Source organism: Myotis yumanensis, unplaced genomic scaffold (genome assembly GCF_028538775.1).
Source record: "Myotis yumanensis isolate MYYU_CA2020_CCGP unplaced genomic scaffold, mMyoYum1.0.hap1 SCAF_14, whole genome shotgun sequence".
NCBI lineage: Eukaryota > Metazoa > Chordata > Mammalia > Chiroptera > Vespertilionidae > Myotis > Myotis yumanensis.
Window position 1 is genome coordinate 12,246,739 of NW_027223765.1, and position 16,687 is coordinate 12,263,425.

General features: G+C 46.0%; 1 protein-coding gene and 1 pseudogene across 1 annotated transcript in view; both read left to right on the forward strand.

Annotated features, from left to right (window-relative positions):
* The window catches only part of SUSD5 (sushi domain containing 5), a 41,898-nt gene that overhangs the window by 12,949 nt on the left and 12,262 nt on the right, over positions 1-16,687 (forward strand). The window contains exons 3-4 of the mRNA XM_070391458.1: positions 2,122-2,240; positions 14,527-14,715. Of these exons, the coding sequence (XP_070247559.1) occupies positions 2,122-2,240; positions 14,527-14,715 (308 nt within the window). The remainder of the gene's footprint in view (positions 1-2,121; positions 2,241-14,526; positions 14,716-16,687) is intronic.
* On the forward strand, positions 8,940-9,719 carry LOC138992545 (nitric oxide synthase-interacting protein-like; annotated as a pseudogene).

A 16,687-nucleotide genomic window follows, 5' to 3' on the forward strand; every position in this document is an offset into this window, starting at 1 on the left:
GGGACGACCCCAGTCAGGTCGAAATGGCCCCGGCGTGGTAGGGACAACCCCGGTCAGGTTGAAACAGCCCCCGTGAGGTAGGGACGACCCCAGTCAGGTCGAAATGGCCCCGGCGTGGTAGGGACAACCCCGGTGAGGTTGAAACGGCCCCCGTGTGGTAGGGACGACCCCGGTGAGGTTGAAACGGCCCTGGTGAGGCTCAGACGGCCCTGGTGAGGTTGAGACTGCTCCAGTGAGGCTGGGACAAATAAAGGGGACCAGTATGGACTGATGAACAGGTGTAGATACAGAAGCAGAGCAACATTGAACAGAATGTTAAACTACAATGGGGAGCCTGGGGAGGGTTGGGGGGGGGATTAAGAGACCAACTGAAGGACCTATATGCATGCATATAAGATTAACCAATGGACACAAGACACGGGACGGGGGGGGGCGGGGGGTAGGGGCCGAGGGAATGTCATGGGGGGGAAAAAGGAGACATATGTAACACTCTTTGTAATACTTTAAGAAATAAAAATTATTATAAAAAAAAAAAAAAAAAAAAAAAAAAAAAAAAAGAGCCAAAGAAAAAATTAGTGAACTGAAAGATATTTTAGAGGAAGATGTTCAGAATTAAAAAAAAAAAAGATGAAATTTTTAGAAGAAAGGTTAAAAGGCAAAGAAGATGTATGTGATTTGAATTCCAAAAGGAGAAGAGAAGGAAAAGTAATATGAGACTTATCCAGAGTTGAAGAAAAACATCCAGGCACAGATTCAAAAGCCTTACAAAGCCCAAGTAGGACAAACAAAAAGAAATTCACAACTTGGCACATCTGATTAGAGTCAAATACGAAGAAAAAAATATTAAAAGTAATAATAAGAAAAAGTACTTCAAAGGAGCAACAATAAAAGCCCAAAGATAATTGAATGATACCTTCAAAGTGTTAAAATAAAATTACTGCCAGCCTAGAATTCTATACTCAGTGAGGATATTTTCTAAGAACAAAGAAAAAATAGACATTTTCATACAAAAGGTAAGAAAATTCATCAAATTGGACCTACACTAAAAGAAACGGTAAAGGCAGGAGGAAAATAATTACAGGTGGAAGGTTGCAGATGCAAAAAAATGATGAATGGAAAGAGTAAATGGAGGTGGGGGTAAACTGAAATTACATAATTCCATAAAGTGGTAATGATAATACTAAATACTAAAAAAATGGTATTATCAACCAGGAAGTATTTTAAATATGTTAGTACATAGTATTTTAAGTATTTTAAGTTATGTCATTGGGGAAGAAGATAAAAGTAATATTAAATTTTAGTAAGTAGAGGAAACATGTTATAACTTCTGGGGTAGCCACTAAAAAAATAGTAAAAGGATATATAACTTCCAAACCAATACAGAGGAAAGAGAATGCCAAGAACATAATTAAAGCAATCAAAATGGGAAAAAGAAAAGAGGGAGAAAGGAAGAAAGAATGAGCAGAACCAGTAGAAAGATGGCAGACTTAAATTCAAAGAGATCTGTGATTAAATTAAGTAGATGAGATACTCCAATTAGAAAACAAAGATTATAATTTGAATTTTTAAAAATTCTACTATTTGCTGTTTTAAAAAGATACAGTATTCCTAAATAAACCATGGGACAAAAATAAATTATAATGGAAATTAGCATATAAGTAGAGGTGTATGATATTAAAATTATAACATACTCAAACCCATGGGATGCTACAAAAGCTATACCTAGAGGGAAATGTAAAGCATTTAAATGCTCCTGTTAGAAGAGGGGAAAGGCTTAGGGTTCATGACTAATGATTCATCTAAAGAAATATGAACATGAAGAGCAAAACAAACCGAGAAGAGCAGAATTTTATGAAATTAAAAAAAAACACCCACATATACTAGAAGAGATACACAATGTATGTATGGCCTCTGAAACTTGAATTCATACATACGACCTCACCTTAAGCATCACCTATGTCTTCCTGACTTTAGACCTTTGTTTGGGGAGAATGTTTCTGATGCTTTCAGCCAAAGCTCCTGAATCAGAGAAATATCTGCTGCTTCCAAGCTGTCAGTTCTCCTACCCTTTCTTCTAAAATTTTCATCTTTTTTTTTTTCTGTCTTCTTTGTCTATTTCAGGACAACCGTGTGCAGCAAGGGGAGTGGCGAACAGCACATCATGAAAGCTGTGGATGTGAGGATTGAGAGCAACCCGGCTCCTGGCGGCACATACAATGCCCTTTGTATTAAGGATGAAGGTCAGTGCCAGAGCCTTTGTCGAGGTTCTGGAGGGTGTGGCCGTGGGGTTTGCCACCTTAGGTTGTGTTCTCTAGAAGCTGACCTTGAGTTGAGGATTCACTCAACAGGGCGTATCGGGGAGACTTCCAAAGAAAAGCCAATAATACAGTGGAGAAGGGAACAGGAAAAGGAAGCAGACCAAGCAATAGTGAAATACTAAGCAGAGTCCACAGTGGTGTTGAGGTGGGGGGTGGGGGTAACTTTGGCTCATGTGCGAGAGCAGGGGTATTTATACCAATGCACCTGTCAGTCATGGGCTAAGGGCTGCTTCAGGGAGATGTGAATTCCTGGGCTCCTCTGGTTTCTGATGTGCACAGGCAAAGGGTCCCAGTAGCCTGGGTGCCACCCTCCAACCCAGGTGCACAGGTGCCCACCAGGAGCCCCGTGCATGGGCAGGGTAAAGGTATCTAGGGCAGTGATGGCGAACCTTTTGAGCTCGGCGTGCCAGCATTTTGAAAAACCCTAACTTAACTCTGGTGCCGTGTCACATATAGAAATTTTTTGATATTTGCAACCATAGTAAAACAAAGATGTATATTTTTTATATTGATTTTACATATTTAAATGCCACTTAACAAAGAAAAATCAACCAAAAAAATGAGTTCGCCTGTTACCTCTGACACGCGTGTCATAGGTTCGCCATCACTGATCTAGGGAATGTGAGCAACCCCTGAACGTGTCTGTTACAGTCACTGATACAGCCTACCCTTCTGTCTCTCTTCATGGTAGTCAGCACACTGAAAAGGAAAAAAAAAACCACATTCCTTTTCCCCCAAATGGAATGTATAGGATTTAGGAAACTGATCATAGGAAGGAAAACTCAACTTCCTCCTGGGAAATCAGCTGAGTGATGAGGAGAAAAACCATAAAGGAGTCTGCAGGGCAGCATTTCGTGTGCACTGAAATAAGTCCACGGTCATTATCAGAAACACAAGCTGTTTGAAGGGAATGTTCATGCAAATGGAGAGAAAGCCAGCTGCTTACCCATCAGTCACAGACCTCAGCACAGGGACCGCTTTGCTGCACACTGGTCTCACCTGGGAAGTTTTAAGAAACACTGATGCCCGGATGTCAGCCCTTGATAATCTGATATAAATGTTCTGCATATTGGTGTTTTTTTTAAAGCTCCCTGGTGGTTTTAACATGTCGAGCAGTTTGAGAGCTACTTCTCTAATGCAGAGTGTCCCAAATCTCTCTGAAGATGGGAATACCAGGTGAACTTCTTAGAGATACAAACCCTCACGCTGCACCCTCGAGGCACCAAATTCTAACCTTTAAAAAGTCCACGAGCCACAGCGGGGCTGAAGGCCCTGGCTGGTGCTTATTAGATGCTTGTTAGTGACAGGATTCTCTGCCGCTATAGGGTTTTCCTCCAGGAAGGTCTGTATTTGCAGATTGCTGTTTTTCTAAAATCACATTAAGTAAATGAAATGAATCCCAGACAGGCAAAGGTTCAGATCCCTGAGGGAGACAAGACAGGGCCAGAAGAAAAGCAGCATGACCTTCACTCTTTAGCGCTTTAAGTGAACACGCAGGGCTTCTGAGTCTTCTCTCCTTCCTCTGACAAACAAGACGTATCAGTTAGCTTTTGCTGTGTAACATAGCATCCTAAAGGTAGTGGCTTAAAACAATAACTGTTTATTTAGTTCATTTTTTTTTTTTTTTTTGCCAACAAGTTGTATTTGTCTGCTGGTCTCAGCTGGGCTCATTCATGAGTTGCTAGTTAGGTGGCCCTGCTTCTGGGAGAGGGCTGGCTATTGGCTGGGGTGTCGGGGGTGACTGAGCCATGTGTTTCTCATCGTCCAATAGGATAGCCTGGGCTTTCCACTTCATAGGTCTTTCATAGGTTGTGTGTACGCAAGTGTGTGCCCCTTTTACCTAGAATGGCAGTGCATGAAGCCAGAGGTAGAAAACATCCATTCACATCCTATAGGGCACCAAGGTCAAAGCCGTGATGGTGACTCCAAATTTGAGTAATCGCCAAGCCGATATAATGTGCCTCCTGATATACTGCACTCAGAGGAACACAACTTCAACTCAGTAGTATTCCTGCCCCAAATGCATAATTGTGAGGAAATATTAGCCAAACTCAGATTAAGAAACATTCTATAAAACGCTGGCCTATACTCTTTAAAAACATGTATAAGGATAAGGAAGACAAAGACAGACTAAACAACTCTTCTAGATTGAAATAGACTAAAAAGACTTGACAACGAAATGAAATTTGCGATCCTAGATTGTATCCTGGACCATGAGAAAATAGCTATGATTGATGAAGTCTGAATATGGATTATGAATTAGATAATAGTATTGTATCAATGTTTAAGTTTTCCTGATTGCCGAAACCGGTTTGGTTCAGTGGATAGAGCGTCGGCCTGCGGACTGAGGGGTCCCAGGTTCGATTCTGGTCAGGGGCACGTACCTTGGTTGAGGGCACATCCCCAGTAGGGGGTGTGCAGGAGGCAGCTGATTGATGTTTCTCTCTCATCGATGTTTCTGACTCTCTATCCCTCTCCCTTCCTCTCTGTAAAAAATCAATAAAATATATTAATAAAATAAAATAAAATAAATTTTCCTGATTTTGGTAACTGCATTGCAGTTATGTAGGAGAATATCCTTGTTCTTGGAAACACATTCCAAGGTTTTTAGGGACAAAGGGACAGCATATCTACAACTTACTCTCAAATGGTCCCGAAAAGAATTACAGGTACTGATACACATACATACATATTCCATATATTTGTCTCTCTATATAGATATTGATATATATCTATACATATCTATCTATCTAGAGAGAAGAATGATAAAGCAAATGGGGCCAAATAAAAACATGCTGGTCAATCTGGATAAAGGGTTTTATAAAGGGTTCCTTACTTAGTCTTACACTTTTCCTGTAACTTTGAAATTATATAAAAATAAGAAATGTCAAAAAAATAAAATGATCTACATACTCCTAAAAACAACACAACTATAACAATAACAATGGCGGCGGGTGTGTGTGTGTGTGTGGAATCCGAGTCATGAAGAGCCAACCTGTGAAGGAAATTCATGATGCCAATCAATCTATGTGAAGATTGATGCCATTTTAGTGAAACCTGCACGGAATGTGGATCACTCCAGTCAAAGCGCTCAAGAGCCCTGCATCCCAGAGCAGTTGCCTGAGCCTCGCCTCCGGCCACCGGGAGAGGCTGTGTGGAGAGGACTGGAATCTTAGTCCTAATGGCCTGATTGTGAGGAGGCTGCAGGTGGGCCCTTTAGGGGACCCAGGAATGCTGAGGTGGGACTAAGGTCAGAGGGCTGCTCCCTTGGGCACTCAGGGAGAGCTCCTGTTCCCCGCCTTTCATCCTTTAGGAAGAGCATGTAAGCTGCGCCCACATGGTCCTCCGCCCTGCTTCGTGGAGACTTTGTTGACAGCGCGGTCAATAGGGAAATCTGTGCTGAAGGAAGGCGTGGTGCCTGAGCAGAAGCTGAGACAGGTGGTTCCATGGGGTCCCTCAGGAGTGAGTGTCTGTGAGGTCTGGTCCAGCATACCACCCCAGCACAGTATCGTCTCCAAAGGTTGCCTTTTCCCCAATGCTGCTCCATGTGTTGGTTAGCTCTGTGCGTGCCAACTCCAAAAACGGCAGACGGCTTCCTTATAAAGAGCCCAGAAGGAAAACAGAGCCCGTGGAACATTTAGACAGCTTCCTCCTCTGTTTCTTTTTTGAAATAAAGTCCTTCATGAGTGTAGACTTTTCTCATTTTCCTTCCAGTACTTTGTCTCACCGAGAGTGAATTTCCAGTCCTGCGGTGATCTCACTTAAACTAATAAGTGAAGTTATTTTTAACCAACGGGATGTGGATGAAATAAGCTGCCTCCACTTGGGTTCTCTGGCTCTGCTTCTCTTGGCAGTTTGTCTGGGGTCGACGTGTGGGGTCTGGAGTGCACCCACAGGTTCCACTCTGAGTGTGCTTCTGTCCACCACCTCCCAAGCCAGGCTGGCTGGCTGCTCTTCCCCGCCAGCCCACCTCACCCACCCCACCTTCTTAGCACCGTGTTCTACCTCCCTTGCATATTTACCTATTGCCTATACTTCCCTTAAAAACAGAAGTGGAATCTTTCACTTCTTTATGTCATCAAGAAGAGAACTGGATGCTTATCTTGAGAGCTATGAGGAAATTTTGAGAGAAACCAATTCTCGGGTCTCTCTGGAGGAGGCCCCAGGCCTCAGGATTGGCTTTGGGGGAAATTATTTGGCTGCAATCAGGTGACGGAAATCAACTGTAGTGCTTTGAACACCTGATAGGACGTATTTAGTTCAGGGTCTCCCAAGGGCGTGTGGAAGGTTCTGAGCTCATTACCGTTGACCTGACCTTGGCCATTTGTTTTTGTCGAGGGTAATGTAAAGTCCAGTGCTCAGACTTGTGGGTGATTCAGTGGAAGGACAGGTGGATGAATGAATGGATGAACAGATAAATAGAAAGATAGACAGCTGGATATAGAGGTCTCATTCCCACCCTCAAGGAGTTGACAGTATAAGTAAGAGTTGAATATGTTTCCTGACACAGAGGAGGAGGGTACTTAGGAGACTTCCTGAGTCTGCCATTTGAAGTGGAATTTGAAGATTCTGTTTCTGGAAATAATTATTAGTGAAGGGAGGAGAGGACATGGCAGACAGGGAGAACAATGGTTTGGGGAGACTAGCTTTGGGACAGCCATAGTACTCGTTCCAGGAGAATGAGTTGGACTCAGAACATCCCCACTGGCTTGAGTAGCTGCTGGGCATGTCTGAGGTGGATTCAGAGGTAGCCTAAATCATCCCCATCTCAGTGAGCAGTGAGGCCCCCTCCTCTGCCACCTACACCTCAGGCCCAGGCAGTAACAGGTCTTCCTTTCCAAAAACCTAGGCTGGATCAGTCCTGACACTCAAACAGTCAATTCCCAGGAACACAGGGTGTCTGAGCAGCCAGAGAAATTGTGCCATTGAGTCTGTGTTTTGATGGATCTTACGAACCATTTTGTCTTGCCCTTCCTCCCTCACTTCCTGTTCAGCTAACATGTGCTTGGCTGCATTTGGCTTGAGGGAACTGGGCATTCAGTTATCATCATTACTTGAAGAATGACTCAAAAGACCAGCAATCTTCAACTTACTTGGGAAATGGAACTCATATTTATTTATGTCCCTGTTACGTTCCAGTTCCAGGCATATTATTGGGCACTGGGCAAGGCATAAGCTCATTGAATTCTGCTCACAAACTAATGAGATGGGTTTCATTAGCTCCATTTTATATTTTAATATATTTCCTAATTACAAACAGGAACATGCGGCCATTGTGATGGAAAGTATAAAGAAAGTGAAAATCACTCATAATCAGTCCAGATGTAGAACATTTCCTTCACCCCAGATAGTTCCCGGGAGCCCTTTTCCACAAGTGCTCTCCTCTCCCAGCAGAGCCTGAGGCCATTTCTGTTCTGACTGCCGTCACCATATATTAACTTTGCCTGTTTTTTGAGGGTGTGATAGTTACCTAGAGCAGTTCTTCTCCAAGGGTAGTCCATGGACCAATACTATTCACATCACCTGGGAACTTATTATAAATGCAAATTCTTGGGCCCTAACCTTGACCTACTGACTCAGAAACTCAAAAGCACAACAGAGTGCCCAGCCACGGTGGCTCAGTGGTTGAGCATAGACCTATGAACCACGAGGTCACGATTCAATTCCCAGTCAGGGCACATGCCCCAGTTGTGGGCTCAATCCCCAGTGGGGGGTGTGCAGGAGGCAGCGGACCAATGACTTTCTCATCATTGATGTTTCTACCTTTCTCTCCCTCTCCCTTCCTCTCTGAAATCAATAAAAACATATATATTTTTTTTTAAAAAACACACACAGCAGAATGTGTGTTACACACCCTTCAGGAGATTCTGATGCACATGCACGTCTGAGAAGCGACAGAGAGTTTGAGGACAAATAAAATTGGGTGGAATGGGGAAGACAGTGCTGGTGTGTGGTGTGCTGGGTGGAGTAAGGTGGAGCTGGGCAGGTGGTCACAAACGTCAGCTTCTTCAAATAGCGAAGGGAAGGAGGAGATTTGGGTTGGAATTTCTCCATCCCTGGTTTGTGGAATAATAATGGGGGTTGCGGGCTCTTCTTGAGAACTTCAAAAATCATGATGGAAGCCCTAAACTTTCTCAAAATGAAAGCATCAACTTTTATATGAGTTCTAAACACTGTGGGAACTGGTTCTCAGAAGATCTGAATGGCAAGCAAGTGTCCCCATTTAAATGGAAAATGAGCCCTGGCCGGCATGGCTCAGTGGATAGAGTGTCAGCCTTCGGACTGAAGGGTACCAGGTTCGATTCCAGCCAAGGGCACATACCTGGGTTGCCGGCTCGATCCCCAGTGGGGGGCGTGCAGGAGGCAGCCGATCAATGATTCTCTCTCATCATTGATGTTTCTATCTCTCTCTCCTCCCTTCCTCTCTGAAATCAACAAAGAAATATATATATTCTTAAAAATAATAATAAATGGAAAATAAGACAGTCTAGGAACTAAGGAAGGAACAAGGAGTCAAGGTCGTGCGATTTCAGATAACTCCTCCCACCACCTCCCACTAACTCCTCAGGCACACCCTGCCGACACCCCTTTCTGCAAGCAAAATTCAGGTCTCTTTCAAGGATGACTCAACTGGACAAGAACTGCACCTACCATGAGAAGGAGGCCAGGCACAGCGGCCTCAGGTGGCGGGACGCAGAGCACTGGATGAGCCGGATGCCGTCAAGGACGCGGACTGCTGCTGCCTCTCTGCAGCGGGGCCATGACCCCGCGTCACCCCACATGGCTGCCTGTATGCGCGAGGCAATCCCGGAGGACTTTCTGCACCAGAAGAAGGAGATGCCGGCAGATGAAGGCCTTCAGAAGCAGCGGGTGCCCGGCGGGAGGAGCACAAAGAGCCGCAGCGCAGGACCAGGTGCGGGGCTTCCTGGAGAAGGAGGCGGCCATGGTCAGCCGGGCCCTCCAGCCCTTCACGCCCAAGACGTCCTGGGGGACCCGCCCAGATGCTGCCCAACCCGGACCCAGCGCTGGCCCCGCAGGCAACGGCAAGGACAAGGACAAGGACAAGATGCCGCTCAGCTTCTGGGTCCCGTCGCTGACCCCCGAGGCCAAGCCACTGAGCAGGAGAAGCCGAGGCGCCCCGAGGGCAGCCTCTGCGCACGTCCAGGCTCCGTGGGCCACGTGGGCTCATCTCGCGCCGGGAGCGCCACGTGGGCGCCTGACCCGCCGCGGTCTGAGCAGCCACGCCCTGCGCTGCGCTCCGCCCTGGTGGAGGGGGGGTGGGGGCGGGGTGATCACCTGGAGGGCGCGGAGAGGTGGATTCAGGAGGACACGGACAAGCTCAGAGACCAAGACATAATGAAGCTGCAGGCAGAGAAGGCACGGCCTGTGCTGCAGGCCTGAGAGCGCAGAAGACCCAGTAAAGGACTTGGAAGCACAAAAAATAAAAATGGAAAATCAGTCATTGTTCGTTAAATCTAATTGTTTGAAAGACAAGAGCTTTGCTCAGCTGGCCTGGTTCAGTGGTCAAGCGTCGACCTATAAAAACAGGAGGTCAAGGTTCCATTCCCCATCAGGGCACATGCCTGGGTTGTGGGCTCCATCCCCAGTAGGCAGCAGCCAATCAATGATTCTCTCTCATCATTGATGTTTCTATCTCTCCCTCTCCCTACCTCTCTGAAATCAATATATATATTTTAAACGAGAGATAAGATCTCTTATAAAATCTCATCCCTTGAAAGGGAAAATAATAGAGTTTGCTCTTCCCATTGAAACCCAGCTCTTGAGGCTCCCCAAACTCCAATCACTATCTGTGGAATAAACTGACTACGTCAGTGAAAACGGCCCAAATGCAACTTTCCCTAAAGAGGAGAATAGGGCCCAGGTATATAGACAGCTGTTTTCCATCGCTCCCTCGTGAAATTAAAGGTGGGAAGGTTCCTGAAAGGAACTAATTCAAGTTGCACCTGGCCTTGGGTGGTGGTTTTGGCACTCAGGTGGTTGTGCTAAGGCATGGGATTGGTATCTTGGAGCGTCCGAAGTCACACCACCTAAGAAGCGGAGTGTTTCCTGTTTCCAGCATTTGTGGGAAATCCAGAAACACAGGGTATGTGTGGCCAGCCTCAGGAGCATTGCTGCGGTTTTTTCTGAGCCAGAATCTAGCCCATGCCATTCTGGAAATGACGTCTGAGGGAGAAGGTCCCAGGAGTCTGCTAAGGTGTAGATTTGGCCAGAAGTTCTCCTTGACTCTTACTCTGCTCCTGGCTTTTCCTCCCGAAGAGTTGGTGTTGTGCCCCACAGATAGAGGATGGAAGTATTGACTAGTCCTTTGAGAGTGAGTGTTTGATGAAGAACCTACCGTTTCCTAAACCGGATCTGGTATGAGGAGAAAACACTGGGACGTCCAGCGTGAGCTGTAGGTGGCCGAGGATGTTGGAGAGAGACAGAGCCTTTTGCCCCTGAGACACCAGCTGGCCTTTGGCGCAAACTCATTTGACTGAGGCTCATGAACTTGGCCCATTCTTCTCAAAATGCCCTGCTCGGACCAAGTGAACCCAAGGATGATGCCTCTCTGCTCAGTGGGGTGCCCCCGGCTTCGTGGCCATGTTCAGATGGCGGCCTGTTCCTCCTTGCCATATGGGGGGGATAAACAGCTGATCTCCTGGGCGACAGTCAAAGCAGTTTTGGTTAAAACACAACATTCTGTGCTGACTTCCTAAAGCACAACCACACCCTTCTTCATTCAAAATCCCTCCAGTTAAAGAACATGCAGAGCAATGGCTCTCTGAGAAAATGCCACCCGAACCACAGCTGTGAGGCCACTCAGGTGGCTTGCAGCACAAGTCATTTTCTATTTTCATCCTTTCTTCGCATGTCTTCCTTTGAGCAATATGCTGCTTAGGTAACTCGACTGCATAAGGACTAAAGGCTTTCCTTTCCAACAGATAAAAGCCAGAAGAGGAAATTTGAACTGAATATTATTTCCTTTTTTGAAAAAGGTCTCAGTGCATCACTTTGATGCAGCAATTCCACGCCTAGAAGTTTTTTCCTAATGAAATAAGATATGTACAAAAATGTCCATCTGAGCTGCCCATTGTAGCATTGTTTATAACAGTGAAAACTTGGAACCAACAGAAATGTCAGTGTAATGATTAAATAATGTGTGTGGTAGTGTAGCCTTTCAAAAGACTGAGGTAGTTTGTAGTTCTCATGTGGAAAGGCCGCTAAAATATTAGAGGGAAAATGACTTTGAGTTTCTGGTCTAGCCTGTAAGGAAAGAAATGGAATCAATAATTAATAACCTTCTAAAACAGAGCGAGTTCACCGGTGAATTCTCCCGAATATTGAAGGAAGAAATTACGCCATTTCTCTACAATCTCTTCCAGAAATTGGAAGCAGAGGGAACACTTCCTAACTCATTCTATGAGGGCAGCATAACCCTAAGCTCAAAGTGAGAGAAAGACATTATAAGAAAAGTGTAGACCAATACAAGTTAGCATAGATACAAAAGTCCTCCACAAAATATTAGCAATTTGAATCCAACAATATAAAAAAAAAGATGTATAGACCACAACCGAGTGGGACTTATCCCAGGGGTGCAAGGCTGGTTCAACATTTTAAAAAATCAATTAATGTCATCCATCACATAAATGGGCCAAGGAAGAAGAAGAAGCACACGAGCAGATGGATAGTTGCAGAAAAAGCATTTGACAAAATCCAACATCCGTTATAAAACTCACAGCCAACTAGGAATAGAAGTTATCAACTTCTTCAACTTGATAAAGAATATATACCAAACAAACAAGAACTACTGCTGGCATCATGCTTAATGGAGGGGGGGGGGGGGGGGAGGTTGAAGCTTACCCACTAAGATATTTTTTATATTTTAAATGGGATTGATTCTATCTGTAACTACTAGAGAATGCCCAATGGCCGCTTTGGGGCTGGAAGTTTGACCTGGTTGGCTCAGGCCCCAACGCTGTAACCATTAACCTCTTCCCTCAATTAACATCAATTAATATGTAAAATAAGCTGCTATTTTCCCATGATGGGGCTGTGTTTAGATCTGTCCTATGGATCTCTGAGCCCGAGGGTCTCGCCTGAGCCTGAGCCGGGCGTGGCAGCTCCCACTGATGTGAAAGGAGGAAGGCTTGGGCCTCCCCTCCTCACCTTCTGGATTCCCTCACTGGCTGAAGCCGAGGGTGAGTCCCTTAGCGGCTGCCTCACGACCAGTCACAGATTTTTCAAAAGCAATTCACAAGTTTTAATACAAAGCAGTCTACATTCATTTCTAAAAGGCTTGTTTGGGGGGGGGGGGGGGATTAAAAAATATATACACTAGTGTCGATGAAAGGATATCCATCCTATGGAAGCGTTTATAAGAGTTTATTTGAGCCAAATTTTTGAGGATATGCCCCAAAGCAAGATCTCAATGGATTGAGAAAATGCTCAGAAGAATAGCGGCTTATTTTACACATTAGAATCAAAGGAGGAGACGTAAAGAGAGTCATGTGAAATTCAAGAGGGGTAGAGTAAGAGGGCGGGAGAAGGCCAACTGGGGAAATCTCTAGAATTGGATAAAAAGCAGAATGGAGAAACACATACTTCTTTTACATTGGAGGGTTCAGCATAGTTAATAATGAACATTTACAGCACATAGCGATGGCATGCAGGGAACAGGCTAACAGTGAGGGGTTCTCTGAGCTGGTGGCCTTGTGCTCTGATGCCTGTGGTTGTGCCTCAAAGGGGCCTAGAAGAGAAAACTATGTGACATTTCAAAGGTACGTTATCCTCGATGCATTAGAACAATGGACAGGGCTCACTTCAGTAAAGATGGACTTTTGCTAAGGAAGCTGTGGGCCTGGGACATGCCTGCCCTCCATGGCCTGCCCAGTTAGGGATGTAGGATCAGAACATCCTGTGTGGTTACTTTTGGTCACGGAGTCTGTAAGGCCTGCCACATGGGCTGCCCCTGAGCTTGTCAGGTTTATTGCATAGTCCCTTTTGCAATCATGCCAGTAAAAACCTCATGGGAGAACTAGGGCAGGGAGTTAAAAGGAGACATGGGCTGTGTCCCCCAAGACTGACTCTGGGGCCAGCTTGAGGGCAGGCATGGGAAGAAGTTCCAGGGCCGGGTGGGGACTCTTCTCCATGTTCAGATCCAAGAGTAAGGCTCCCCCACAGAGTGAACCCAAATGGAAGCTGCCTATTGGGTGATAACAATGTGTGGGTGTAGGTTAGTCTATTGTAACAAATGTATCACTCAGTATGGGATGTTGATAGCAGGTGAGGCTGTGCATGTGTAAGGGTAGCGACATAGGAACTACTGTACTTGCTGTTCAGTTTTGCTGGGAACCTAAAAATGCTATAAAAATAGTTTGTTTTTAAAAAATGTATGTTCTCAGTAACACATATATGATCCCATTTATGTTAAAAACCACACACACACACACACACACATAACTATATCCATCTATCCACGTGTGTGTGTGTGTGTGTATGTGTGTGTCTGCATGTATTTGTATATACCAACTGATTCCAGTGTTGCCATCAGGGCTGAGGTTGGAGGAGGAGAGAGCCACCCTTGCTGTACTCTATAGTCTGTAACATTCTAGCTTTTGACAACGAGAACCTACTCACTTATGTAAATAAGGCCAAAAAGGGGAGCGTGGCCCTAGCCAGTTTGGATCCATGGATAGAGCATCGGCCTGCGGACTGAAAGGTCCAGGGTTCAATGCTGGTCAAAGGCACATGCCTGGTTATGGGCTCGATCCTCAGTGTGGGGCGTGCAGGAGGCAGCCAATCAATGATTCTCTCTCATCATTGATATTTCTCTCTCTGTCCCTCTCCCTTCCTCTCTGAAGTCAATAAAAAAAGGGGGGGGGGGCGCTGCTCATCTCTGGTTCCTCCTTTCAAGGGGACAGTACAGGGTGATGTTGCCTGGAATAGTAAAATGCATATATGTATTCCTGAGAACATACATATTTTAAAAGCACAATTATTCATTCAACAAATATTTCTGAGTGCCTCGTCTGTGCCAGGCGTTCTGCCAGGCCCTGGGATGCCAGCATGTAGGGGAACCAGCCCCCGTGACCCCAGTTCAGGGTGCAGGCAGCACTCAGGGAGGGAGTCGTCTTTTAAGTTTCTTTTCTCCCAAATTGCATAAGGTCTGCATCGTTTGGGAAAGCTAACTGTGATTCGTCCTCCCCAGAGAAGCCGTGCGGAGACCCGCCTTCGTTCCCACACACCATCCTGCAGGGACGCACCGGCCTGGAGATGGGGGATGAGCTGCTGTACGTGTGCGCCCCGGGCCACGTCACGGGCCACCGCGAGAGCGCCTTCACCTTGCTATGCAACAGCTGTGGGGAGTGGTACGGCCTGGTGCAGGCCTGCGGGAAAGGTAAGCCGCTCTGGGCATGGCCACCTCCACCTGCCCTGACGTGGTGAGCCGAGCGTCACGTGGTGGGCTCGTCTCCACGAAGGTCCCTTTGAAAACGTTCAGACCTTTCCCCTGAGTTCAGGACCGGGTGACATGGCCACTGGGGTGTTCCTGCAGCATTTCCAATGCAGGGTATCCACGCCTGAGCTCCTCATCTTTGGTGCTGGGGGTAACAGGGAATAAAGCCCCCTCTTCTTCCATAAGGACAGGGTTGACCTTGGGTTGACTTTCTGGCTTATTTCCCTGGGAACCCGATCAGATGGGATGCCAGCTGTGATTCCAAGCAACAACCTTATGGTAAAATGAGGCCTGATGGGAGGACCGGGGCTGGGAGGACTGTCATGAACACAGGAGAGGAGCCCCAGCTGTGGCTTCCCTGAGTGCGGTGGTTCTCGGGACAGGGCGTGACCCTGTGGGAACCCTGATAAGAGCTACTGGCTCTGTGAGGCATGGGGTTTGGAAACCAGGTGAGTCCACAGCCATGCATGCAGGTCCCATTCCCTGGCCCTTGAGAAGTCACGGGGGTGTCAGGGGTGGAGCAGGGAGAATCACTCCAGGACAGCTGTGTGGACAGCTGTGCGGACGGCCCCCCATGACAAGAATTGCCTGCCGCTGCCCTTCAGCCTTGGGCTACTACCTGGCCTGTAGGCTGTGGCAGCCATGTGAGTCCAAATGTTTAGTTAAGACTAAAAAGGCTTCTGATGGGCCTTGAACTTCCAAAACCTGATCAGATTGATTTGGTTATTCACATAATGTAGGGTTTCTTTTTTACATAAGACCTTCTTAATGAAGGTGCTGCCAATATTCTCTCCCATGGCTTTTTCCTCTTGGAGTGTCTCTTAAGGAGTAATGTTTTTTTAAAAATTATTGTCTACTTTGCTACTTCTCATATTTTCTGTGAACCGTTACATTTTTTTCCTAGTCATTGGCAGACTGATACTTTAGTAAAATGAAATAATATAAATGAAATAATATAAAACTAAATTAAACAAAGATATTCAAAATAGGAGCTCAATTTTTTTGTTAGATTAAAAGAATAAAATTCACCTGTCATGTTGTTTAAAAAACCTCTAGAAACTTCCTCTCGGTGTACCTACTTGCCTTGTTGCATACCGGTAACAAAGGGATACCGACTGGGACAAGTTCTAGAAGCATGAGTGGAGCAATCTTCTAGCACTTTCCTTTGTGTCAGTTCTGATCGTTCACCTGTCTCAGAAAACCAGGCAGCAGGCCCAGCCCGAGTTCCTGTTTGTTGCATCACCTCAAAGTGCACCCATACTCACCGCGAGATGGTTCATGAGCTGGCTTTCTCCTGCTCAGGCACCGAAGCCACACCATCCCGAGCCACACCTACCAGCCAAATGACATGTTTACTGGCCCCAGTAGAGCGAGAACTAAATGCGGGTTTTGTGTGTCTGAAATGGTGTTTATTTTCTCACTGCAAAGCAGAGTTGTTAGAGCTTTCAGCTGCTGGGCAGGAATCTTGGTTTCTACACTTGGCTGAGTATACAGACCGTTACAGTTTTCAATACTCTGTAGGTTTAATAGTTAACGTCTCCGTGTCATTATAAGTGTGTGTGTGTGTGTGTGTGTGTGTGTGTGTGTGAGAGAGAGAGACAAGAATACCATCACCAGGTATTTCACTCCCTTTTGCATGCATTTTTCCAGTGAACATCACCTTGTTTAAGGGAACTGTTTGAAACTGGAGAAAAGTCATCTTGGGAGAGTGGGTCAAACAAGGGTTTTGGAGTTGGACTCACCTGGGTTCGGATAACAACATTCCTGGTACCGGCCGATTGGCTGTTCCTTCATTCACTCACCCTACATCCCTTCGCTTGGCCAGAGTCCTCGTCGCTGTGTATGCAAAGTTGGGCAAAAGTGCCCCAACCCTAAAGAAAACTCTAGTAACCGGCTGCCTCAAAGGAGACAGTTG